This window comes from Lontra canadensis, unplaced genomic scaffold (genome assembly GCF_010015895.1).
Source record: "Lontra canadensis isolate GAN:19392208 unplaced genomic scaffold, GSC_riverotter_1.0 scaffold97, whole genome shotgun sequence".
Lineage (NCBI taxonomy): Eukaryota > Metazoa > Chordata > Mammalia > Carnivora > Mustelidae > Lontra > Lontra canadensis.
In genome coordinates, this window is record NW_022631091.1 from 5,087,434 (window position 1) to 5,115,062 (window position 27,629).

The 27,629-nt window shown below is 45.8% G+C and overlaps 1 protein-coding gene across 1 annotated transcript in view; it reads right to left on the minus strand.

Moving 5' to 3' along the window:
- LOC116854972 overlaps nucleotides 1–27,053 on the minus strand; it is a 50,765-nt gene extending 23,712 nt beyond the window's left edge. The window contains exons 1-2 of the mRNA XM_032837245.1: nucleotides 26,976–27,053; nucleotides 14,206–14,280 (exon numbers count right to left, since the gene is read on the minus strand). Of these exons, the coding sequence (XP_032693136.1) occupies nucleotides 14,206–14,280; nucleotides 26,976–27,053 (153 nt within the window). The remainder of the gene's footprint in view (nucleotides 1–14,205; nucleotides 14,281–26,975) is intronic.
- Between the last annotated feature and the right edge of the window lie 576 nt (nucleotides 27,054–27,629).

Below are 27,629 nucleotides of genomic sequence, written 5' to 3' on the forward strand. Positions count from 1 at the left end.
GGGCACATCAGATATTGGGGGAAGAGAGAGGTAGAAGGGATAACTCCAGGCTTCCGGGAGGCCATGCACAAAAGTCCCTCCACACTGCCACCCTGAATCATCACAGTGACGTGTAGTTTCACCCTTGCTGGGTGCAGGAGGAAAGTGGCAGAGACAGAAGTGCCTTTCCCAGAGCCTCATAGCTGGGTGGGTTCCCACGTGGCCTATCTGCTTCTATCAGCATGCTGCTTTCCCAGCATGGGCACCCCAGAATCTCCCTGGAACCCCACTGAACCCACCGACCAGGTGAGTCCAGGATCCTCTCTGAAATATACCGACAGGTCCCGGGTTGGGCTGAGCCCGTGGCAGGCCCCTCGGTGGGCAGCCGTGTGGCTCCTTCCACCATCAGCCCCACTGAAGCCAAGCAGAGTCACCATCCAGGTTTCATAATTTAGTGAACCTTCCACATCATCTCATAAGATAGACTAGTACAGGGAGTTAGTTCTAGAAAAACAAAATCACTGTGCTGACCACTTTGGGGAAAAGTGATAAAAGTGTATCACCAAAGAAACTACCAGCCAGTTGGTGACGGTGAGAGAAACGCCGGGTTTGAATGGCCTCACACCAGGGGTGGCCGCCGGGTGCTGACATCATCCCTCACCGGGAAGTCCAGGCCGACACTGCATCTCGTTGTGGAGGACACAAGCAAAACCGCACCAAACCGGTCAGCAGAACCAACCTCCAAGGACAAACCTTGCCCTAGACCGCAAAGCCCTGGCATCCATACGTAACTGTGTATTTCCTTTCAACATATCTACATTAAGTAATTCAAGAACAAACCCCCGGTTTTAATGTTAACTGACCTCCAACCAATCCAGATGGCTCGATCAAATGTTATTATTTGGGCCATGAATCTCTAGGTTCCCTCTACTTAATCAACCACACTTATTTTTTTTTGTTTTTATTATTTTTTAAAGATTTTATTTATTTCCTTGAGAGGGACCAAGAGTGAGAGAGAGAGCACAGAGGAAGAGGGAGAAGCAAATTCCCCGCTGAGCAGGGAACCCGACTTGGCACTCAATCCCAGGACCCTGCGATCGTGGCCTGAGCAGAAGGCAGACGCTTAACGGACGAAACCACCCAGGCATCCCTCAAGCTCACTGTCTGAGCGCTATCGTAACGTGAGTCTCACATGTAGGAAAGTAACAAGAGGGACTCATCCTACGTGATGCTGTAACGTGCTGTCCCAGGAAGCAGTTGGACAGAATCAAAATACAGAAAAAGACCCAACTAGCTTTGAAAAGGTAGGCCGCGATAGAGAATGAATGCTCTAACAAACAGCTTTAAGACAGACGGCTGAATGTTCTGGAAATATAATGTCAGATCCCAGCCTCATCACCAGATAAGGGTGGAGAATGAAATCATGGAAGTGATGCGCAGCTTGAACAGGAGGTTTCCAAGTTCGGCTGCGGGCGGAACTCCCTGGTAGCTGGAAAGGCCCCAGCACCCTCTTGTTCTCCAGCTCCTCAGAGGGCTCCAATGTGCGACCAAAGTAAAGAACCACAATACAGACCAATATTTATATAATATTTCCTTTGGGAAGATAAACAGCATAAAGGAAAAGACTGAAACATTTCAATGACCTCAGAATTAAAACTATCGGTTGATTCCATAAATGAAAAAAATAATGCAAGTCATTGAAGGGTGAATGACAAACGTGTAACTTTTTGCAACTCCGTGACAGGCACAGGGTTAATATCCCAATGATGAGATCGTACAAATCAAAAAGAAATTGGACTATCAATGCACACACTCACGCACATCCCCCCCCCACACACAGACATGGCTACTCATGAAAGTGATGTGTGAGACACATAGCAATGAAATAGGGAAGGTGTGTTCTAGCTCACTAGTAATAAAAGATGCAAAACTAACCACTTTTATTTACAATATTGGTAGAAAATGATTTGGGTTCAGGTCATGATCTCAGGGTCATGAGATCAAGCTCCACGTTGGGCTGGCTCCGTACTGGATGTGGAGTCTGCTTAAGATTCTCTCCCTCCCTCTCCCTCTTCCCCTCCTCTCTCTTTCTTAAAAAAGAAAACAACAACAACAAAATAAAATGATGACTCAATAAACTTCCAATAGTAAGTAAGCTATGGTTGGAGCACAGAAGCCTGGAGATCCCCAGGTTCTGTTTCTCTGGTATAACATTTCAGGTGTGTTACAGAACTTACTGCCAATCTGTGCTGGGGGTCTGCCCTCTCCTCTCTGTGCAATGCACTAGCCACGAGCCACGCGCACAAACTGAGCACTTGACGGGACACTTCGGTGGCTCAGTTGGTTAAGCCTCTGCTTTCAGCCCAGGTCATGATCTCAGGGTCCTGGGATGGAGCCCCACACAGGGTTCTCTGCTCAGCGGGCGCCTGCTTCTCGCTCTCCCTCTGCCTGATGCTCCCTTCGCTTGTGCGTGCTGTTCTCTATCAAATAAATAAATAAAATCTTAAAAAAACAAAGAGAAGAAAGGAAACAGAGCACTTGAAATGTGGCTGGTACAACCAGAGGACTGAATTTTAGTGTTACTTAACTATATTAAATTTAAACAGACACGACTAGTGGCTACTGTATTAGACAGAAGAGATCTGGATTGATTGCCTTGTTTCTCTAGATAAGGAGCCTGAATCCCAGGAGGTAAATGACTGGTTCGACGTCTTACAACTAAGTAGGCAAAGACCACGTACATCAACAATGGTATCATACAGCCCAAATAGATTCATCCCCACGTTAATTCTACCCTACACGACAGGGTGCAAGGATTCATGTTCTTTTGAACACTTTTGAAGAAAAAGTGAGTGAATTATAAGATTCTTTGTTCTAAATTTTCTGCTGGTCTCCAAACAGCTGTCTGTGATGACCTTAATTCTTACTTTAGAACGTAGCATCAAAGAGTCTAAATCGGACCCATTTTGCCCACGTTTCATTAAACAAAGACCAGAATTAATCTGGAAATCATAACATGAGGTGTGCCGTGTGATTTGAAAAGACTTTTGGGGCGCTGGGTGGCACCGTCAGTTAAGTGTCTGACTCTTGATTTCCGCTCAGCTCAGGATCTCGCAGTCATGACATTGAGCCCTGCACCAGGCTTCCCGCCAGGTGTGGAGTCTGCTTCAGACGCTCTCTCTCTCCCTCTGCCCCTCTCCTCTCTCTCTCTCTCAAATAAACAAATAAAATCTTTATAATAATTTTAAAAAGACTTCCAGACTTCTCTCACGCATTCTCTCACGCACATCTTCAAGCTGCAGACTCAAACCCCACATCCTTCTCCAGAAGATCAATGCTGCTGAACCCGTATGTGTGCATCATGCACACATGTGCACACGTGTGCGCTGGTAGCTGAGCGCACGCACGCACACAAGCACGTGTATACACACAAGTACACACATGCACACAGATGTGCACACGAGCACACACGTGCACGCATGCAGGCGTGCACAGGAGAACACACGTGCACAGACGCATACACGTGTGCACACGAGAACACACGTGCACACTGAAGCACAATGTCCCTCCAGGACATTTCTCCCAGAGTTATGTTTTTAAGCAAAAAGAAAATTACTGAAAACAAAGTGGAAAGGAAAGGCATTAATTAGAGATGAAAACTCGGGGGAGAACATAAGGGCTCAGCTTCACATCTCTTCTTTTCAGGACAAAAGCAAGAAGGCCCAAGGCAGGTAAACACACGGGAAAGGTGACTGGGGGCTGCTCGCACCTTTAACCTTCAACTTGAATCCAGAAGCTCTCTGTGTGTGAGTGCGTATTTCCAGGACACTGTACGCGTTCACTCCTTTGGCTAAAACACTGCTTCTCATCTGCTCAGAGCAGATGTCCCCGCCCCCCAATGAAGAAGGCCACTGAGCACGGCCGGTATTCAAATGCTGGGAATCGCGCAGCCCTTAAGTGTTGGGAGGAAGTGGGTCTTTCCTTGTAAAGTTAGCTGATGGTTCCTCTCAACATACCTGGGACACCAATTTAAAAAGGAAAAAGGAAGTGGTCAAAGTCATGCTTTTTTGTAAACTTCAAAGCTTCTCTCTCCCTCCCCCCGCTTTACATTTTACTGTCTGGGGAGCTGACTCGTCTGCAGCTGTTGGCAGAGACTGTGCTCCATGGCGTCAAACCTGCCTCCTCACGGCCCATAAAATTACAGCAGGGAACCAGGACCCGCAGGTGTGGGAGGGAGAGGCCAGGATGCCCCCTTAATGATTTCTCTGACACCCCATGCTGAGCTGCTGGAGGAAGGGGCTGGAGCGAGATGTGAGATGTTGTCTCTCGCTGATCGGGAGGCTGTGCTGGGTCGGCTCTCCCTTCCAGGACCAGCGGTGGCTTCCAGCCCCTAAAACTATTCCCAAAATTACTGTTGCTACATGTGCTGGGGCGTGGGGAAGCCCCACAGAGACTTGTGTCCCCTGTACGAATCCACCGAAACTCAGACCACCGAAGGAGGGAAGCAGAGAGAAGCCAAATCAGATCCAATATCTGATAACCCAAGTTCAAAAGACATCAAACTACATCAAGTACTATAGCAAAGTGCTTTAAAATCTGCAAGCCCACGTTCTGTTTCCTCCTCAAACTGGGAGAGATAAATAAACAAATAAACATCGTACACCTTATCAAAGATGTCAGATTTCTATTGGTACATAATAGGAAGAATGGAATACATTTTGTCCTTTTTTCTTTTAGTGATAAAAGAAAATAATTTAGACTATCATCCGTTAGTCAATTGTAATACAATTTTGCAAATCACTGGCTCATTATGCCTTATAGTTTTAATCCCATATTTTTGTGGGGTTTCGAGTTTGTTTTTTAAGATTCTATTTTTAGGTAATCTCTACACCCAACGTGGGGCTTGAACTCACAACTCTGAGATCAAGAGTCGCATGTTCTCCCAACTGAGCCAGCCGGACACCCCTTAACCCCATATTTTGAAACAGAAGGTGTAAAAAGCCAGAAAATTGATTTAAAATAATCTAAAATTGCTTATATTGTTTTTGTTGGGCAGATCGAAAAATGCACACATTTCTTTAAAAAAATGGAAAAACGGATGTGGCGTTTGCAAGAGGAAAGAACAGGGAACAGGAAAGATCCATCTTAGGGATGTTTGGGAAGCAAAGTGCGGGGCTGAGGTACCATTAAGCCCCACCCTGTGATCCGCAGCGTGGTGGGGGCAGGGGTAGGTAGGGACGACGGGAAAAGAAGCATGAAAGAAAAATTAAAAGTTCCGGGTTTGCCCTCAAGGACATTCTATTTTTTTTACTGAAGCATGGTTGAGATACAATGCTGTCATCATTGAAATCGGGGATCCCCGACACACACACAAACTGGACTAAACATGTTTTAAAACTCAGTAAGAATTTATCTTGCACCCTTAAATTACATTTACTCTGTAATACTGGGTTTGCGTTATGCATAATACTGCTCTTCGAGGGAGCAGCTTGGATAAGTTGCATCTGTTGGGCTCCCCACTAACGTCTAGAGAGAAGGGTGGGGGAGGGGTGGCCCCGAAACAGCACTGTTCAGGCTGATGGTAAAACAACCATCACTCAGAAACAAAGCTGCCCTTTCAGTGCTATAGGATTAGAGGAAAATGAGGGAATTAAGTGAGGAAAATGTAAATTAAATTAGAGTAAAATGAGGTATTAAGTGGCAAACATTTTCTGAGAACCTACCATAGGTCAGGCACTGGGCTGGGGGTCTTGGTGCATAAAGATTAAACACGGTAAGGCACAGGGCGTCAACAGAAGCTTCAGGATCATGAAGACACTCAAGTCCAGGAAGGAATGACCAAGTCAACATCATGGATCAGAGGTCGGTGACCTCTAGCTTGTGGGCCCAGTATGCGGTTTTCACATTTCTAAATGGTTACTAACAAGGAAGGAAGGAAGGAAGGGCTATGTCACAGTGACCAAATCAAATGTGACCCGCAAAATGACGGGCGTCTAGTCCTTTCCAGAAAATGTTTGCTGACATCTACGAACAGCTAGAAACAAGCCGTGCCTACCCCCATGCTATCCCCTTCCTGCTCTTAGAGGTTTAGGGGTTTGCGGTGTCCAAGGGCTCTCTATAGAAGTTAAAAGCCTTCTGAACTCCTGCTTTCACATGGATTGTGCAACACCTTTCTTAATAAAGCAATCGGTACACTAAACATTTTAACAGTATTCAAATGTCGCTGATTTCTGAAAGGTCTTTTGGCCACTCCATTCTGCTACCTCTTCTAACTCAGACACTGTATGTGGTTAAAGTACGTGTATGTGTGTGTATAATAATCAGCACGTGTAAGAACCACGGTTTCTATTTGTAATTAAACCACAAAGATTGGTTCACCTGGGGACAAAACTACTTTTCAGGCGTAACTGAAGACAAGACTGTTTAATCACCCAGTTAAGCCGGTGCTACCCACTACATGACTTAAGAAGAACAAGGAAGCCATTTCCGCTTCTGTTGATAATTCTTCATGCTGCCCTTCCCACGTGGGTATGGTAAGCTACTCACAGTCTGAAGTTGGAATTTTTCAAAGTTTTACATTATGTATTTTATATTGGTTTTAAGTATATTTGGTCGTGAAAGGAAATTTATACATTTTGAAAAATTAAGACAAAACAAATCTGCCTGGATTTATCTATTCATATGGACAGTGTCTAAAAAGAAAGCGAATCAGGTAAGTAGGAAATTTATTTTGGACTGTCTTCATTTTATTGACTACAGGGTTGCTTTATATAAATGTAACAAAACCTGCTCTTCTGGAACCAGCCAAAATAAAAGTCTGATCCTTGATCTAAGTGGAGGATATGGTTAGTTCCTAAAACCAATGACTCCATTTGGCGTATGCCCATTTGAGGTAATTAATGCCATTTGTACTAGCCAGAGCTGCAGTCACACTTCCCAGCCAGCTGGACCCAACAGGGCCAGGCACTGGCTTACAGACCACAGCCTACCTGCAGGACAAGCGGGGTCTGATCACGAACACGCTACCCGCTTCAACTACGCAACAGCACGTATGACGCCCAACCCTCACTCTAGTCTAAGGACAACAAGAACTTATTTCTCAGTCTGCATAATGGCAAGTCCTTCTGTCAGCTGCAGCTAAACATTGCCCTGAAGTCTGGTTTTCAATCGTTTTGCATAGAACGTAGTAAGTAACACACATCTTTGTGGCCCAGTGGATTCTGCCAAGCTGCAAAGTGTTTGGAAGATCTGTTACAAAATAGACACAATTATTTAGGAAAGATTATTGGAGTACATTTGAGACAAAAGAGGTAGACAGACTACAAAGTTCCAAGAATTTTGGAGAAAAGACATATTGATGATAAGCATGAATGTAACTTTGCTTTTTAAACAAAGCCACTCTCCTGAGAATGATGCGGTCTGCCTCTGACCATCAAGCAGCCAGCTCCTCTCCGGCGGAGCACCCGGCCGGTGCAGTGCTGACCACACACCCCTCCTGGGGAGGAGCGTCCCACCAGTGCAACGGGGGTCTCACACCGCTCATGGGGAGGAAAGCCTGGCACAGAAAACATGGAAATGTGCAATCCTGTTTCCTATACATCTTTACAGCCTCAGTCTGCTGGCTAGCAAGCAAACCTTCCCACCCCTACTCATATAAAAGAATAAAACTGTGCATTGGATTGATCCGATATGAAACTATTTCTTAAATTTATTTTTTAAAAATATTTGTTTATTTATTTTAGAGAGAGAGTCCGAGCGAGAGTACACGTGGAGAGAGGGGCAGAGGGAGAGAATCTTCAAGCAGACTCCCTGCTGAGCACCGAGCCCGAGGGGAGACTGGATCCCACCACCCATGAGTTCACAACCTCAACGGAAACCCAGAGTCCAAGACTCAACCCACTGAGCCACAGAGGCGCCCCCCACAATTTATAAAACAATTAAGAGAGTCTAGCTTGACATTATCTGAATGATCAAACTTATTCTAAATAAGAACCAAATTATAAGCAGAGATGCAGTACAGTATAAGTTCCTTTTCCATCATTTTCAATTCTTTACATCATATTTCTATCAAAAATTTTAATTTACATTAGCTATTATTTTTTAAATTCAACTCACCTGGAAAAATAAGAGAAAGAAGAAAGCACATTTAATGAGTGGTAAATTTGTGGGAGAAGCTTTGTATAATTTATTTCATTAAATTCTTCAGTAACCCTATCAGATTAGAATTATTGCACCCATTTTTAAAGATAAGAAAGCTGGGGGCGCCTGGGTGGCTCAGTGGGTTAAGCCTCTGCCTTCTGCTCGGGTCATGATCTCAGGGTCCTGGGATTGAGCCCCGCATCGGGCTCTCTGCTCCGCGGGGAGCCTGCTTTCCCCCTCTCTCTCTGCTGCCTCTCTGCCTACTTGTGATCTCTGTCAAATAAATAAATAAAATCTTTAAAAAATAATAAAAATTAAAAAAACAACCGGCACTCTTAAAAAAAAAAAAAAAGATAAGAAAGCTGACACATGTGCCTTACACCTGTCAGAATGACTAAAATCAACAACACAGGAAACCACAGGTGTTGGCGAGGATGTAGAGAAAGGGGAACCCTCTTACACGTTGGTCGGAATGTAAGATGGTGCAGTCACTCTGGAAAACAGTGTGGAGGGGGTCCTGGGTGCTTCAGTCATTGGACGTCTGTCTTTGGCTCTGGTCATGATCCCAGGATCCTAGGATCCCAGGATCAAACCCCAAATCGGGCTCCCTGCACAGTGGGGAGCCTGCTTCTCCCTCTCCCTCAGCCTGCTGCTCCCCTTGCTTGCGCTATCTCTGTCAAATAAATGAGTAAAATCTTAAAGAAGAGGAGGAAGAGGAGGGGGAGGAGGAGGAGGAGAGGAAGGTGGTAGTATGGAGGTTCCTTAAAAAGTTAAAAATAGAACCACCCTACAACCCAGCAATTATACTCCTGATTCAAAGGAATACATGGACCCCAATGTTTATAGCAGCATTATTTACAATAGCTACATTATGGAAACAGTCCAAGTGTCCATCAACTGATGAATGGATGAAGATATGGTGTGTGTGTGTGTGTGTGTGTGTATTACATGCATCATACACACACATACACACACACACACACACACACACACACACACTAGAATATTACTCAGCCATAAAAAAGAACGAAAGCTTTCCCTTACAACATGGGTATACCGTGGATGGAGAGTATTATGCTAAGCAAAATAAGTCAGAGAAAGACAAATACCATATGATTTCACCCATATGTGGAATTTAAAAAACAAAACAAATAAGCAAAGCAAAAAACAAAAAGAGAGAGAGAGAAACCAAGAAACAACTCTTAACTACAGAGAACACAGTGATTGTTACACAGGGGGTTGAGGGGGTATGAGGGAATAACGGACGGGGATTAAGGAGAACATTTGTTGTGATGAGCACGGGGGCTGTATGGAAGCATTGAATGACTTTATTGTACATCCGATGCTAATATAACATTTCGTGTTAACTGGAATTAAAATAAAAACTTAAAAAAATGAAAGCCGACATACAGTAAACATAAGGGACTTAAGCAAGGTCACTGACAGGCAACTAAAAACCAGGATCAAAGCCCAGGTCTAGGTGATTCAGAGTAACTCAATAATATTGCCTGTTACAGTCTAAAACATTTTCCAATAAAGATAAAAAAGTAGAGGCTCTGAGCCATAATTGAGACTATGCTATATGTGGGTAGTAAATAAGCTTTCCTGCCTCTCTGTGTGCATTCTGATTGGGTAGAACCTATATTTGACCATTCCCAATGGGGGGCTGCCTGGTGAGCTGATCACCTCTCTGGGGAGCTCTACCCAAGGTCTACCCAAGGTCATCAGTTCTCAGGACAACTTCACGACCCGGAGATACCCCCGCACATGTTATCACGGGTCATTCTCATAGCCCAGCACGGCGGGCGAGGACTTCACGCACCCATTCTTTCCTTCATTCTTCCTTGTACCTGCGTGTTAATTGTGCTCCTCCGAATGACGGGGCCACCCCCTTGACAGATACAGACAGAGATCTTGTTCTGGCCTGAAAACACCCAGTTTTATACACAGAGTGAATAAGAAAACAAGATGAGTGCAAACACTCTCCAAACTGAGTGTGCAAAGCCCAATCAGAATTGTATTTTCCAAGGAAAATGGAATATTTTAAAGGTAGAGGCCACCCGCTGTGAGACGTCATCAGAACCACTTATGTTTTCTTCCTTGGACGTACCCTTCATTCCTCTAACGGGTGTAATACAGCGTCTCTTCACCAAAGCACAGTCAGCAGAGTTTAATCGTCTCTCTGAGGTCATGAGCATGTTGTTCATGGCAAAGAAAGAAGAGATTTCCTGAAATGGAACTTTTGACCAATTTTTTTGTTTTTAAACAAAGGGAAGGGAACTCAGCGATTGTCTGTGAGCGTTAAGCATGATCCCAAACAGACTGGCGCCGCACTGAGTGTCCTCTTGACGGTGCAAACTCAAGAACACACGGACTGGCCCCAGCGCAGGGTGCGGCTCGCTGTTCCCAGCTCAGGAAGCAGGCGGGTGCCTGAAAGGAGGGGCTGCCGCCACGGACGGAGGTCTTCTAAGTCTTGGAGTGGACCCTTCCCCTGGAGGGACCCCGCGGTCATGGCTTCAGGTCCCCCATTTCTAACCAAATAATCCACGTGACGCATGGGGCCCGTCCGAAAGCTGCTCTGCGCCTGCGGAATGGTGGACCCCGGGCAGGTGACACGGCTGCGCACAGAAGGCGCCGGCGAGACACCGAGGCGGGACACCGTGCAGGGAACGTGGAGAGCCACGCCAGGCCAGCCTGCCACACGAGAGGGCTGGTACCGGAGCCGGGGCTCCCGGCCGGCGTTCCCGTGGCCAGGCCGAGCCCACCAGGAGGCACCAGCGCTGCTCGAGGCCCAGCCCCGGGGGATGCTGAAGCAGGGGCGGCCCTGCCGCTAGGAACCCACGGCCTCCTCCAGGACCGCGGTGTGCACGGGTGTGCGCGGAATCCCGGAGAAGAAGGGGCATCCCCAGCTCTCCGCAGGGAGGGCGCGCGGAGGCCGGAAAGAACAAGGGAAGAGAAAGGGCAGGGCAAAGGCTGAACGGGGGCGGAGGGGGTGCTGGGCAGCAGAGGCCCAGGGGGGCAGGAGCTGATGCGTGGGAGGCGGGGGTTGGAGGGATCGGAGGGTCCACGGCTCCCAGCAGCGGACACCCAGGTTGCAGAAGGCCGCCAACCCAGGCTGACCGCATGTGCCGCTTACACAGCCTGCATCTCCCCTGCGCTTGGTGTTCAGGAGCTGCACCTGACGGAATCCAGTGGAAAGTGTTGCCAAGGAAAGCAACATTTCTTAGAAAATCTGCTACTCTTTTCATTAATTCATCAAGTATTTATTGAATGCCAGGCATTTTTTTAGACACTGGGGATATACAGAAAACACAAGACAGAGTGAGAAAGACACTCTGGGGAAGAGGAGAGAGACACACTAAATAAGAGAATAAATTACATAGTATTTTACTACGTAAAATAGTAGAAGGTGGCGAGGGCTAAGGAAGAAAACCAAAGCTGGCAAAGGGAATTAAACACAGGGCAGGGCAAGGAGGCAGTGCAGAAAGGTCGGACAGATTTCTCAGGGTGAGCCTTCTGAGTAAGGAAGGAAGTGGAGGTGGGTGGTAGTGGGGTTCACTGCGGGAAGGGCATTTCTGGAAGAGGGAACTGTACATACAAAGGCCCTGGGGTGGAAGGCTTATGGGGCACAGGATACCAGGGTGGCCAGGGCAGAAAGAGCAAGGAGCAGACAGCTAATGGGGAGAAAGCTGGGAGCCTGGAAACAGGCAGCTGAGACCCCAGACAGAGTCCACGGAATGTCATCAAACCCGCAGGGCGAGGACATGGCTTTTCAAGACAGCCCAGCGCCATCAGTACATCGACCTCACTGTTGAGAAGTCCATTCACAAATTCTGGCTGCTTCCACACCTCATGAAGGGATTTAACAAGTCCCAAACGTTACAAACTCCTCTGGAGTCCTCCTGACACATGAGGAAGCCTCTTCTAGAAAATTGGTAAAAGAGGGAGCCCGTCCTTGTGCCCACAGTGAGACCCCAGGTCCCGGGAAGCAGCCATGCCCGCTGGGCGCACACAAGCCCACCTTGGGGAGGTGGCTCTCTTAAGAACAGTCCCTGAGACAAAGTGTTTCCTCACATGGGAGTTTCATGTGCCTGTAAACGACAGTGGGGGCCCGGGACACCCCGTCTGGGTCCTGTGCCCAGACAGCCCTGAGATGACAGAGGAACACTGGATGTGAGGACTTGCATCCCGAGTGGGCCTGCAGGACTTTGCATGTGGGCTCTAAAGTGCCACGGTCTGGAGTGGGTCATGAAGGGGGCGGGGAAAGGTGGCCTCTGTCCTCACCATCACATCGATGGGACAGACAGCCAGGTCCCAGTGGTGCCCCTATGCTCCCTAAAACCTGCCCCACGGCTTTCACCAAGAAAAGCTGAGTCTGGTTAACAAACATGAAGGCTTCTTAGGGAACGGACCCACCACAAGTGCATTTGTCAAAATGGCATCAACTTGAAGCCTGAAGTGAAGTAAATTGCAGTATTTACACGCCAAGGCAAATGTTCAAAGGGAGGGCTCAGACACAAAGAACAGATGGCGGGGGGAGGAAGCGAGAGTGGCTTTGCCAACACCCACAAAATGCAGATTTTTTAAGTGCCTTGAAGGATGTTTATGGTCTGAGCACCCGGGAACCAGCCCCTTGGCTCCAGGAAACTCTCTTTCAGCGTCCACACTGCGTCCTGGAAGGGACCTTGTGGACCATGTGCAGACCCCTCCTTGGGAGATGCCTTTCTCGTGAAACATCACCTCTGTCTGGTAAAAGGCAGTCACGGTCTTTCCGTTTTGTTTTACAACGTGAAAGGGGAGGAACTGTTTGTGGCTGATGCTCAGAATGAAGAAAAATGGAGAAAAAGGGCCACCCCAGTCACACTGTTTGCTTCCAGGGGTGGTTCAAACCCTTAGGGATCGTGGACCCACAAAGATGTCTTCAAAGGTCCCATTATAGGCGCTCCAGAAAGAGCACTGTGGGTTTTTTTTTTTTTTTTTTCCCATTTTAGGAACACCTTTGCAAACATAACTCTATATCAGGGCCTCCCTGTCCAGTGCAGATGGTGTGGGGTGAGTGTAAGTGCAGGTGGGAGTGCGCCTTTAGGAAAGCGAAGGGACAGGGAAACACTGAGTTGCTCATAGTCAATCGGGGAGAAGATGAGGGGACAACATGTGTTTCATTGACGTTTTCTCATTAGCTGTTGCTTCTCATCCCTTTAGATACTTTCTTACACTGGAATCTTTTTTTTTTTTTTTTTTTTTTTTTTTTTTAGGGAAAAAAAGATTTTTTTTGGGGGGGGGGGGGGGGGGGTGGGGGGGGTTGGGAAGGGACAGAGGGAGAGGGAGAGAGAGAATCCCAAGCAGGCTCCACATTCAGTGTGAAGAAAGATACGTGTGGAGCCTGACACGGGGCTCGATCTCATGACCCTGACTGAGATCATGACCTGAACCAAAATCAAGAGTCTGATGCTTCACCAACTGAGCCACCCAAGAGCTCCAATACTGGAATTATTTTTAAGGAAAAAAAAGTTAAATTTCACCTACATTATCACAATGAAAAATCACTCTACCACTACTTCTAAAGCCCAAATCAAGTTGCAGAACAATAAATGCTGAAACATTTATCAAAGCAGGAGTCACCTGAGGAGTTGGTTCCTGTCTTTCTCCCTCACAGAATCTCTTGGTGTGTTCTCTAAGGGGTTTCAGTAGATGAATACACGGGTGGGGGGATGGATGGATGATGATATTTGATCAAGTTTAGAAGTAAGCACTAGAACTTCAGAGACGGACACCCTCAGGTATAGGACAATACACTCACGGGAAGGACAGTGATAATACACTCCCAGTTTCATCTGCACAGAGAAGAGACTTTCACGTACACAATCTCAGCACACACACGCATGCCCACACACACACAGTCATGCACACACACAGATACACGCACCCACACATGCACACACACACACACACACACACACACACACACATATTCTACAGCTGATGTCTGCAGAAGGAATCACATTTTCCACCACATTGAGTCCAGGTTCAATTATCAAGTTGGTAAATAACCTTCAGATTTCAAGGCCACACGGAAGAGTTGCTCACCTTGGGAAGGGGCCGCTGAGATTCCTCCCGGGCTTGGAGTGGATGAGCAGCTGATTCCAAGGCAGAACCCCTAACCTGTAAAGAACATCCAGTGGTCAAGCCCCGTGGGCAGCAGCTCCAGTGGACAGAGTCCTCATCGTACAAAACATTTCGCAAAAACAAAACACCTCTTATTTGGAGATGTTACGTATTTTGATGTTTCTGGAGTGAAAACATACTTTTACATATACATTTGGTAATTCCAATAACTTTGCCCGCTCGAATAAATACAGTCCTTCTATCAGTCTAGATTCACACATATAACAAGGCCTGCACATAAGGCACCAAAAATGTATATAATTTTGTAACATTTTTAGAGGAAAATTATTTTTGGTTCTTGAAAATGTCTTTTTATGTCAATATTAGTGATTGACGAGATTTGTAAAACATAGCACTAAGGATCCAAGGCTGTATTACTTATTGCTCCTCAAGAGATCTAAATATGCTTTCAGTGCAGGTTCTGGCCAAAATAAGAGTGGGCTGACAGGCTGTCAAGAAAAATAACTTATAATTGGAAAATCTGAGCTCATATTTTTTGTAATTTCAGGTTCATTAAAAGTGTGCAACGTCAAATGAGTCTGTAGTTGATATAACGTTGATTGTTTTATCTTTTCATTTTTGAAGTTTGAGAAGTTTTATTATTCCCCATAAACCAATAACAAATATCGCTTCCATTTAGGTTTAAGTAACATGAAGATTTCAACAATGAGCGTCTACTAAAACGGAGTGTGGGCTGGTAGTTTGCAGCTAAACTGTGACGGCTTCGGTGCCGAGAGAGAGAGGGAACAATGGCCAGGTGATGGTCTTCCAAAAGAGCATTCCCACGTTCCTATGTACCCTTGACATTTAGACACGTGAATCCCTCCTCACTACGACCCTGGATGCAATGTCACTGTGACATGTTTTTTCTTTCATCTTACTGAAAACATGAGCAGATATCTCTCCAGTGGTATGACAACTAAGGGTCCCCTCCCAGACTTGAGGGTTCTGTTGTTGAACAAAGTGCCAGGGACTAAGCTTCTGGAATGGCAGCGGCGTCTGTGCTGCTCTGTGAACAGACTAACTTCATGTCAGGCCTTCATGTCAGGTGGGTTACACCCCTCCCCCCAAATAAGGGCAATTAAAGGGAAAAAATCAGCACTGGACATCCATCAAAGCTAAAAATATGTTGTTGCCATATTATTCCAATATATTTTTAATCTTCAAATTGGTGTGTCTTTGTTTACCAACCAGAAGACTCACTTGATAGGAATTCACAGGTTAACATGGTACCAGGGGAGATGACAGATTGACAGGTTGAGGACTAGTTCGTTGGGAGTGAAGGAACTTCTCTGGTAGATCCTGGGAATGAACAGGCCCAGCCTGGGCTCCCCTGGTACCGTCCGTCAGCAAGCACAGGACTACCACAGTGCGCCCCTCACTGGGAGTGGCTGGCCACACGGGGGGAGCCCACGCAGTCTTCTTCAGACAGCATGTTTGCTCTAAACATAAAAGCTCAAGTCAGATCCAGGGCAGTACTTTCTCTCTCACATTCTCCATGACTGACCATGCCGTGAAACTCTCTTACCTGCCCACATGCTTCTAAACACAGGCAGTTAGCTGAAGACACACATATGACTTTATCTGAATGTGCTTATGTATTTCTCCTCTACTCACTCAACAAATGTTCGTTGAGCTCTTCCTACTCATGGGCACTGCTCTGGGCATGGAGGATAATCGGGAACAAAAGAAAAGCTATGCCCGTCCACGAGAAAATCAGTCCAGTGAAGGGAGGCGGACAGACAGACAAACACATAAACAAATGGGTCTCATTGGCTCCTACAGCACATGGAGTCTTTCAAGGACATTCACAGGAGCGGGCTGCATCTCTGGCAGCCCAACTCTTCTGTCTTTGTTCATCTTTGTGTCTGCTCCCGGGAGGACTTGAGATGGGTGTCCCCTCCCCTTGCACCTGGGCAGCGCTGTGACTTGCTCTGACTCACAGAATGTGACAGAGCGAAATTCTGGGACTTCCAACGCAGGTCCTAAGAGGATGGTCTGTTTCTGCTTCCTTCTTCTTAGAAGACAGTCACCACTCAGTAAACAGCAGCCCTGCCAGAGAGAGAGAGAAAACCAGAGAGAGACAGAGAGAGCAACAGAGACAGACAGACACAGAAACAGAGATAGAGACAGAAATGGAGGTAAAAAGAGACAGAGAGCAAGAGGGAGAGAGAGAGAGAGAGAGAGAAAGAAAGAAAGAAAGAAAGAAAGAAGAGGTCTACAGCCATCTTGGAGGGACTGGAGTCAGTCCAGCTCACAGCTGAATGCAGCCACATGGTTAAGCCTTGGGGAGACCAACAAAAGAATCTTCCACCTGAGCCCCAACCGATCCTTACAAAATATAATGTCGTTTGAAGCTACTAAACTCAGGGCACTTGCTACATAGCAACAAATGTCTAAAACCCTACACAGGACTAGTCTGGCCCTTGTGTTAACACTAGACTCCATGGGTGTGTTGGAAGCTAAGGGCGATGATTTGGACAAGAGGTGAACCCGGCTTGGACGTGGGTAATCATACCAGGCTCTGGAGTCCCCGGACCCTGGAGTATGTCTCCATCTACACAGAGTTCTGATACAGGCAGAACTCATCTGTGGCTTCCCCTGGATATGTTCTGAAGGAAAGGCCTGCACAACTCTTGACATCGTGTGGGAGCTGAGACAAAAGAGACAAGTCAAGGCCAAAGTCGACTTCATACCTGGCAGCTCACTCTTCCCCAAAGCAGCAGCACACACACTGTCCAAGATCTCCATCATCAGGTTCACCGTCTGAGAGGACAAGGCAGGTCCCAAGACCCAGGAGAGGCTCCCGCACTCAGATGTGTGCCAGCACTGGGAGTGAACAGAGCTATGGGGAGTCACCCGTCCCCCAAGGATGCACAAAGGGTTAGGAATTTTCTAGAACTTCATGTACAGGTGTGGAGACCACAAGGCAGCTGCTGGGACCAAAAGACTCAGGACCAAAGACTCTTCCAGAGTCCTCAAGCAGTTCTGGGAGGCGAACTCCAGTGGTGGTTTCCTTCTGAAAGCTGATCAGTAGATCCGGCCTTTCTCATTCCCAGGAAGCAGGTTCTGTTTATTTGCTCACAAAGGGGACACAACGCTGAATGGGAAAGCAGTCATTAGGGAGAATTCGTGAGGGTAGCATCCCAGGGACTCCAAGTTCACATTCATGTCTCCCTGGACACTCCCCCAGGGAGAACGGCCTTTGCCCGCCCAGACAGCCAGGTTACAGATGTCTACGCAGGTGCGCAGGTGATGGACTCCTCCCCGCAGCACATCGCTGCCGCTCCGGACCCCTTCCTGGCGGCTCCCGCCCGAGCTCTGGGCCCAGAACCACAACACTCATTTCCAAGGACTCGAGCTGGGGCTCCGTCTGCCTCACGGGGGATCCAGCTCCGTGACTCCTTTGGTTTTCCTGGAGTCCTTCACTCAGTCCGTGACTCTTACCTGGCACCTGCTTTATGCCCACGAACACGTTGCTTCTGAGACGGTCTTTATTCTGAGGCGGAACACTGAGGTTCCGATCTGGAACTTTGAAAACCGGTAGTTTGTCCATTCTCCTGCATGCCATGGCCATGCCAGGGCCCTGAGCTGGCCGAGGGGCCTCCACAACCTCCCTTTTAGGAAATCTCTCTCTAACATTCTCTACGAGGGGTCACAGATGCTCCTCGTTTCCCGCGTTTGGCTCTCCTCGCCTCCCCTTCCTTGCCCTCCGCCGAATTCCCCCGCTCACCTGCAGTGACGTGGGTCTGGAGCCTGACGGGCACCAGTTCTAAATCTCGTGCTGCGGAGGGTGAAGAGATGGGTCCACGGTCTCAGTCACCTGCACGGCGAAGCAAGCTCTGAAGACAGCCACGTGCTCTGAAAGCTCGCTGGGATTCCTCTGTGGCGCAGGGGCTCTGCACGCCCCGGCTGGTCTTGCTCACATGGGATCAAAGACGCAGAAGGAAGCCTACCAAGCATGCCGGTTTGCTCCTCCAGGAACCAGGGCTGGTCCCTGCCCTGTGTTCAGTGGGCCTGGGACCCAAATTCTAGGAAGTGCTAAACAGGCGATTCACACAAATGCTTGTTCACACCACGAAGATAAGTCTCCTCCCCATCTTCCCCAGGCCGGGCCAGTAGGAGATGCCCCTTAGCAGGTTCACCCCTGGATCCCAGGGGCTTAGGCTCGGGGCTAACAAAGTCCTAGCTAGCCTCAGAGCAGAGCAGAGCAGCTTAATCACAAATGAATTTCTCACAGATGTGTGCCACTGGTCACCCAGCGCCCAGCCAGGGCAAATCCACCCCCGCCAGGGAAGAAAGAGCTCAGAGCCCAGGCAGCCTGGTGGCTTGTCAGGGTGCTGCAGCAAGGCACGGGTGGGGTCCCCATCGCTAACCCCACCCTCCGGTCCCCTGCGCAAGGTAGACAACACCTGCCTTCAGACGCAAGCCCTGGGGTCATTACTTAGAGTGGGGCAGTCCTTCTGTAGCCGACCCAAGAGCCAAACAATTAATCCAGACCACAAAACCCCAAGTTGGGGCTCCTGCGGAGGGTCTGGTTCTCACACTCCAGCTGCATCAGAATCCCAGGGGCCTTGTTACAGCTGGGCCCACCCCAGAGTTTCGCGCGGAGAATTTGCATTTCTAAGAAGTTCCCAGTAGGTGCTGGGCTGGTCAGGACCGCTCTGGCTGACCCAGCGTGTGGTAAGGGATTGGGTGTCTGGTGTCTGATAACGGGGCAGAATCTGTCCAGCACAGGCCCAGAATGTCCGCATTTGCTAATACTCCCACGCTTGTGCCGTGTACCATCCCCTCACCACTCGAGTGCCACGCCCTGGTCCCTGGTGCCGCATCCAGAGGTGAAGGGGCTGGACAGAGAGGCTGATTTGCAGCAACAGGACTTAACCAGGCTCGTCCTAGAGCTTCCGAGTGGCTTCCAAGCCATGGAAAGCCCAGCTGCTCCGTCTCTGAAAGGCAAGGTCTGTGCGGAACTATTTGGTAAAATACAAAAGTCAAACCGTGATAATAAAATAGAGTGTTTGGTGATCAGTGGAAAGTGAACTCCCGACGTAATTCAACCAGCAACCCGACACCGGGCTTCAAAGGGGGCAGCTCCCACCGCAAGACATTTGTGCTCTGTGGCAAGCCAAACCCCGAGCCCACTCTGCTCAAAGCTCCATTGTCTGAGCTCTGGCAGGTGGCTAGTGGTGGCTCAGAGGGGTCCTATGGCCACACGAGCCTGAGCTGCCCCCAACCACATGACCTGGTTTCAGTATTTTGAAGGCATTCTTTCCAGGATTTTTGAAGTTCAAGTAATTAAGGCCGGGTACTTAAATTTCATGCAGCCCCTCACACCGGCGACCATGGTCACGCACCCTCTTGGATCACATTGCCGATAAAAACCCCAACTCTGTGCCACATGGTTTTAGAAAGAAAATGTGAAGCTGCCCAGCCAAAACTGTAAATCTGGGCACACTGGAATCCACAGATACGTTCCCCCCTTTCTCCCACTTTTCTTTAATTTTCTCCACTGTCATTCCTCTAAAGCATGGCTTGTCTAAACTTGTCTGTCTTCTCTGTTGACAAACTGTTGGAGCAATCACCTCAAATTCATTTTGGATGTAATTTCAAGTGGCACTTCTCCTTCTCCTGTTAAAAACGGTCTTGCCTCATTTCAGTTTTATTTTTTTCTCACCTTTCTGTGAACACTCTCCTCCTTGGCCAGCCACTGAGTAACGATGTTGAGTCAAAGATGTGTTTGCCTTAATGCGAGCAAACCAAACAGGAGCTCCGTGGCCAACAGAGACCCAAGGGCCAGATAAAAGGCCTGGAGGCTTTCTCACAGCTAGGTGCGAGCTGCACCCACCGAGCTCCGAATTCACCTGAAGGGTCCTTCTGCAGAAAGGTTTCTGTGAAAATACTTCCATCTAGCAAAAAGCAATGATTAGGAAGGGACTGGCAAACTTCAGAGTCACACTATATCATCTTTTTTAATTGGAAAGTTTAGAAAGTAGTCATTTTATTTTCAACATACATATAATTGTGTGTTCTATGGTTTGTCGTTTTGTTTTGTATTTAATGAAGACTTTGTTTTTAGAGCAGTTTTAGGTTCACAACAAAATTGAGAGGGAGGTACAGAGACATCCCAGAGGCTTCCTCATAATCAACAACACTCACCAAAGAGCTACGTTTGTTACTAAGGATGAGCGTACTTTGACTCAAAATCGATAGTTTGCCTTGGCACCCTTGATGGTGGACATTCTCGGGGTTGGACATTCTGGGGATTGAATGACATATATTCAACGTCATCGTATCAAACAGAATATTTTCACTGCCCTAGAACTCCTCTCTCCTCAGCCCATTGTTCCCTGCACACCCCCCATCAACTACTGAACTTTTCACTGTCTCCATAGTTTTGCCTTTTCCAGAATGTCTTATAGTTGGAATCACACAGTACGTGGTCTTCACAGACTAACTTCTTTCACTTAATAATACACATTTAAGGCTCCTCTATGTCTTCCGTGGCTTGATAGTGCATTTCTTTCTAGCACGGAATCGTGTTCCATTGCCTGAAGGGACCATCACCTACGGAAAGACATCTTGGTCGCTTCCAAGTTTAGGCAATTATGAATGAAGTTTCTATAAACATCTGTGTGCAGGCTTTTGTAGACATAAGTTTTCAACTCCTTTGGGTAACTAATGAAAAGTGTGATTGCTGGATCGTACGACGAGAGCATGCATAATTTTGTAAAAAACGGCCAAACTGTCTTGCACAGTGGCTGCACCATTTTGCTTTCCCGTCAGCAGGGAATGAGATTTCCTCTTGCTCTACATCCTTGTCGACATTTACTGTTGTCAGTGTTCAGATTTTGGCCACTCTAATCAGTGTGTTGTGGTATCTCATTGCTTGATTTTGCATTTCCCTAATGTCATATGATACAGAGCACCTTCTCCTAGTTTATATCTGTGTATCTCTTTGGTGAGGGGGTCTCTTACAATCTTTGGTCCATTTTTAAATTGGATTGTTTTCTTATATTCTTGTCTTATGAGATCTGTGTACGTTTTAGATTATAGTCCATTATCAGGTGTGTCTTTTGCAAATATATTCTTCCCATCTTATGGATCGTCTTCTAAATTCTCTCGGCATTGTCTTTCAGAGTAGAAGCTTTTTTTGTTTTGTTCTGTTTGTTTGTTTGTTTTAAGGGAGAGAGAACACAAGTGGGGAGGGGCAGAGGGGGAGACTGAGAGAGAGAATCTCAGGGAGGCTCCATGGGCAGCACAGAGCCCAATGCAAGGCTCCATCCCACGATCTTGAGATCATGACCTGAGCCAAAATCAAGAGTCAGATGCTTAACCAACAGAGACACCTGGGCACCCCATAGTGTAGAAGTTCTTAATTTTGTAAAGACCAACTTATCAATTAGTTCTTTTGTGGACAACGCCTCTGGTGTTGTATCTAAAATGTCATCACCAATACCAGAACATATAGGTTTACTCCCCTGTTCTCTTCTAGGAGTTTTACAGTTTTGCATTTAGATTTAGGTATAGAATGCATCGAGTTAACTTTCATGACGGTGTACAGTCTGTGTCTAGATTCTTTTTTTTTTTCCATGCAAATCTCCAGCTGTTCTAACTCCACTTGTAGCAAAGGCTCTGTTTGCTCCATTGTATTGCTTCTGCTCCAGACAACAAATTCATGTGGATCTGTGTCTGGGCTCTCTACTCTCCTCCATGCTTCTGTTTGTCTGCTCTTCTCCACTACCTCACAGTCTTCAGTACCGTAGCTTTAGAGTTAAGTACTGATGTAGGGTAGTGTCGGTCTTCCAAGTTCTTCTCCTTCAATATTGTATTAAGTATTCTGGGTCTCTTGCTTTCTATATGAACTTCCGAAATAGCTTGTTGTTATTGATAAAATACTTGCTGGTATTTTGCTTGGGATTGACCTAAATCTACAGACCAATTGGAAGAACTGATATCTTGACACTACTGGGTCTTCCTATCCAGGAATATGGTGTCTTTCTCCATTTATTTAGTTCTTTTGACTTTGTTTGTCAGAACTTGGTAGTTTTCCTCATATAGAACTTGTCCATATTTTGTTAGACTTATACCTAACTCTAATACCTGAGTATTTATTTCTTTTTTTTTTTTTTTCTGGGTGGCCGGTGCAGGGATGCTAATGTAAAGGTATTGTGTTTTTAATTTCAAATTTTACTTGTTCATTACTGGCCTATGGTAAAACAACTGACTTTTGTATATTAGCCTTATATCCTGCAACTATACTATAATTACGGATTAGTTCCAGGTGGTTTTTTTTTTTTTTGCCCATTCTTTCAATTTTCTGCATAGATAATCATGTCATCTGTGAACAAAGATAGTTTTTTGTCTTTCTTGTCAATCTGGATACTTTTTATTTCCTTTTCTTATCTAATTGCGTGAATAAGGACTTCCAGTACAATGCTGAAAAGTAATGATGGGAAGGGACACTTGCCTTGTACTTGATCCTAGTGAGAAAGCCTTGAATTTCTCACCATTAAGTATGAACTTAACTGTATGTTTTTGTAGATATTTATCAAGTTGAGGAAATTCCCCTCTATTTCTACTTTACTTAGAGGTTTTTGTTTTTTTTTTTTAAATCATGAATGAGTGTTGGATTTTGTCAATTGTTTCTTCTGCATCTACCGATAGGATCATGTGATTTTTCTTTTTCAGTCTGTTGACATACTGAAATACATCAATTGACTTTCAAACATTGAACCAGCCTTAGATACCCAGGATAGATCCCAACTGGTTATCATATATAATTCTTTTTATGTTTTGGAGGGTTTGATTTGCTACTATTTTGTTAAGAATTTTTGCATTTATGTTTATGAGAGATATTGGTCTGTAGTTGTCTTTTCTTGTAATGTAATTTATGTCACTTTACTAATACACATTGATAACAAAATTGGTGGACTGTTGCTCCCTGGTCACAAGGAAGGGCTTCTTTGTACATCTGCTGCATGTTCTCTAGTGACTTTGTGCTGTGCCATAGATAGGCATGGCAAGGTCCACAGGCTTTGGAGATAGGCTGGGTTTGGATTCAGGGTCCGTGCCATGTTAACTGGGTGCCCTGTGCGAGTGAGTTGTTAATTGTCCTAAATTTCCATTTCTTTATCTGCAAGACAGATTTACTAAAAAACAGCAGTACACCGTCTCTCAGGGTTTGTGTGAAGATTAATTGGTATAATCCAGGTGCGGCACTTGACAGGTCGTATTAAATACATACTGTTACTATCTTTGCTGTTCGCCTCGCCTACATCTTATGGCTTTAGTATGAGCTAAACCCCAGGGTGTCTGGGTGGCTCAGTCAGTTGAGCGTCTGAGTCTTGGTTTCGGCTCAGGTCTTGATCTCAGGGTCATGCTCTAGTGCTCAGGGAGATCCTCTCCCTCCTTCTCCCTCTACCCCTCCCCCACTTGTACTTGTTCTCTCTCTCAAATACATAAACGTTCAAGAAATATATAAGCTTAAACCCTTTTTTCCCTTATTGTACTATTTAATTAGGACACTTAATTTTTAGTCTCTTCCCTGGAGCCTTTTCCCGTGGCACTGGGATAGTGCACATAGATGCCTGCAAAATCAGTCTGTCTTAAATTTAGCAGTGATTTTTTTCATCTATAAAATAATATTAACATCTCCTAAAAAGCTATAAAATGAAAAACTCTAATTAATCATTACACATGAACAGCGGTGCCTGGGTGGCTCAGTCATTAAGCGTCTGCCTTCTGCTCAGGTCGTGATCCCAGCATCCTGGGATTGAGCCCCACACTGGGCTCCCTGCTCCACGGGAAGCCTGCTTCTTCCTCTCCTACTGCCTCTGCTTGTGCTCCCTCTCTTGCTGTCTTGCTCTGTCAAATAAATAAATGAAACCTTTTAAAAAAAACTCATTACACATTAACAAGCTTGCATGTGTAGTGTGGCTTCAGGTTTATAAACTAGCATCTATACTCAGTCTCCTGAATAGTTTTCTATACAGTACGTTTGTTTTTCACGTCCTGTGTTATTTTCTAGTTGTTTTTCTCTCTGTATCCAGATGATTATACACTTTGAAATGGGAGGAACATTAGCAGCTGCCTAAGTAAACTTCTCTCAAAAACCAAAATCCCTGGTGTGGGGGTGAGGGGAGGGTGGTAAGACAGGGGAAAGGTGTGTGGTGGTCCTGGTTCAGGCTTACACACTTCCAAGTTACCCAAACTTAGCCTGGAGCAAAGGTACACCTTTAGTCATTAAAAACATGCCATTTCATATTGAACGAGATTTACTTCTTTGTAACTCCCTCCCTTGGGCCCTAGCCTGGTCTCTGAATCTACTTAGGAAAAACATGAAATACATCTGAAATATGCTTTTTGGAATATGAAATAATATGAAACCCACATGAGAACCCCAAGTCTCTGAAGACGCTTACTCTCCCCTTACACGTGTCTTCCCAGGCTCAGGTAAACCTGTTTGAGCCTCCCCGGTATAGAAGTTTCTAGAGCTTTACTACACAGTCCAGCTTTGTTTTGCAAAGGCAATGACATTTTCATCTTTGCCTTAAAATGTGCATGAAATCCTGTAAGTTGTCTACCAGATCTCCCCCACGGGAGCAGGACTGCTTCTGTACACATGCGTGTATGTGTGGACAAAGAGTGTGCTTTCAGTTCCTCTTTGAATAGAGGGGGTGGCCTGAAATCTTTCGCATCAAAGATAGTTGTAATTTCTTCAATTTCTCCACAGACACTGAAGCCTTATTTTCAGGCAGATAGTGATTATTTTTTTTCCCAAAAGCTCCACACTTATTAACATTAATTGAGAAAACCATCTTTCCTAGTTTAACATGTAAGACTTATCTTGATAGAAAGGTGTTAAATGGAACTTCTGAGTCTGGAATCATGAGACCATGTTGTCTTCCTTAGAGAGAATGCTGTACATAAGACAAATGTTGGCTGCAAATTAAACTTTCAGCCATCTCCAACCATCTGACAAAGGGGCCCCAAAAATGCTACCCTGTCTAGCAGACCGAGAGCGATGTGCTCCTTGCACCCAGGTGCGAAGGGCCAGCCTTCCTCCACTCATCCAGGAGGGCACGCTGAGCGGTATGCTGTGGCTGGCTGTGCCCCCAACGATTTTCTGGTCAAGAAAAAATTCAGGACACAACCTACCAGGTTGTTTAGTAAAAAGAATGATGAAATGACTCACAACAAAACAAAACATACTTTAAACAGCATATAGTCTTCATTTTTGTCTTTAAGCGGATTTGTGCCAGGCACTTTCACGCTGGGTTCTGCTCACAAAATAGGCGCTATCATCACCGTTTCTAGATGAACTCAAGGGGCTGACGGCATGCTCAGACCACTTTAAAGGAACAAAACGAGGAGTTGGACCCAGATTTTCTTATGCCAAGATGGAGCTGTCCCTCCGCTGCTTCTGCCAGGTGCAAATATGCAACAATAACAGCAAAATCCAGCACCATGATCCAAGGCAAAGGAGTTATCTGAGTGCTGATCTCTAACCCGTAACGTGCAGGTACAAAAATGCATCTCAGAATATTCTATATTTCTATCCGAGATCCTTCTGTCTTTAATTTCCAAACTCTGCCATCTAGCTTTGAAATAACAGGCAAAACACCACTCGGGGAAGGAATGGAGATGCACAGAATAGCAAAGGAAGAACAATGGACCGCACCAGCCAGAAGAAACACGCCCCCAACCCCTGTGACCATAGCCGGTGACTTCAAGAGCCACACCAGCTAAAACCAGCTCAGGAGACCAGACACACACCACACACCGGGACACGTACTCTCCTTTCTGGAAAAGCAAACTATTGCAGACTGTGCTAAACCTGCTGTGTATCAGGAAACTCCTTGCCTCAGGTTGCCTGGGTGGCTCAGTGGGTTAAGCATCTGCCTTCAGCTCAGGTCATGATCCCTGGGGTCCTGGAATCGAGCCCTGCAGCGGGCTCCCTGCTCAGCTTCTCACTCCTACTCTCCCACTGCTCCTGCTTGTGTTCCCTCTCTCACTGTCTTTCTCTCTGTCTCTGTCAAATAAATAAATAAATTTGAAAAATAAAAAAAAAGAAACTCCTTCGTTCATTTTCATCCTGATTTTATATAATAAGGAACAATCATAACTTATTTTCTTCCTCTCCATACCTGTGGAGAAAAAATCACCTCCTTGGTGATTTTGTTACTCTCCTTGTGCCATTTTTAATAGGTTTTATCTCCCCAGATACAGTCTCAGGGGCAGGGACCATGACTGTCCTCTTTAGGTCACCCAAGTAAGAACTATTTGGATGACACAAAGCATTACTTTGAGTAAAAATAAGAATGTAAACATGTGGGGCACCTGGGTGGCTCAGTTGATTAAGCATCTGCCTTCAGCTCAGGTCATGATCCTGGAATCCCGAGATCAAGTCCCACATCCAGCTCCCTGCTCAGCAGGGAGTTTGTTTCTCCCTCAGCCCTCTCCCCTTTCATGCTCTCTCTCTCATTCTCTCTCTTTCTCAAATAAATAAATGAAATCTTAAAAAAAAAAAGAATGTAAACATGTTTATTACACTTGCCACTTGGCTGAAATGAATATTTTAATTCTAAGTAACTAAAAATCATGGAGCATAGGAAGCACACAAAAAATATTCCCTAATGGATTTAAAACAGAGTGTTAGAAAATACATTTTTCATCAGTATGAGAAACCTTACCTCTTCCCTTTGATCGGCGTTGACCATCAGCCTAGTTTCTCTTGTCTTAGGAGCAGCCCAGGGTCTAGGAGTAGACATTGGAAAGAAATACTTTAAAGTTATCAAGGACTCACCTACTTATGTAGTAACAATGTAGCATTTGATATTATAAATTTCCACTACTATATAAATAGAATAGAATATGAATTCACATTGGGATACATTGCTTAATATTTAAGATCAAGTTTAACATTTGAACAATAAATTCATCCTTTTGGCACAAAACTGGAAACTTACAGTCCTTTCTTTCAAAATTTACTCTGGTATTTCCATATTTAATATTATTATTTATATGCACAAGTGCCGGTAGATTTTTTATTTATCACTGTATAGAAAACAAGAATTATATCAGGATGTTTCAATCCTTAAAATTCCAAGAAAAACTAAACTTATTTTGGTAGAGACAAAAATCACATTTTATATGTAGCATTTAAATATTCCAAAATTTTGACAAACAGCATTTGTATTTGGAACAAGGTCCTGCATGTTCCAGAAAATGTTACTATTTTCCTTTTGTGAATGTTTATGAGCAGGTCGCTAACTTGACATCACGTACGGAGGTCTAGTCTCACGACTGCAACAGCTCTATGATTACCAGATGATGACAGAGATTTC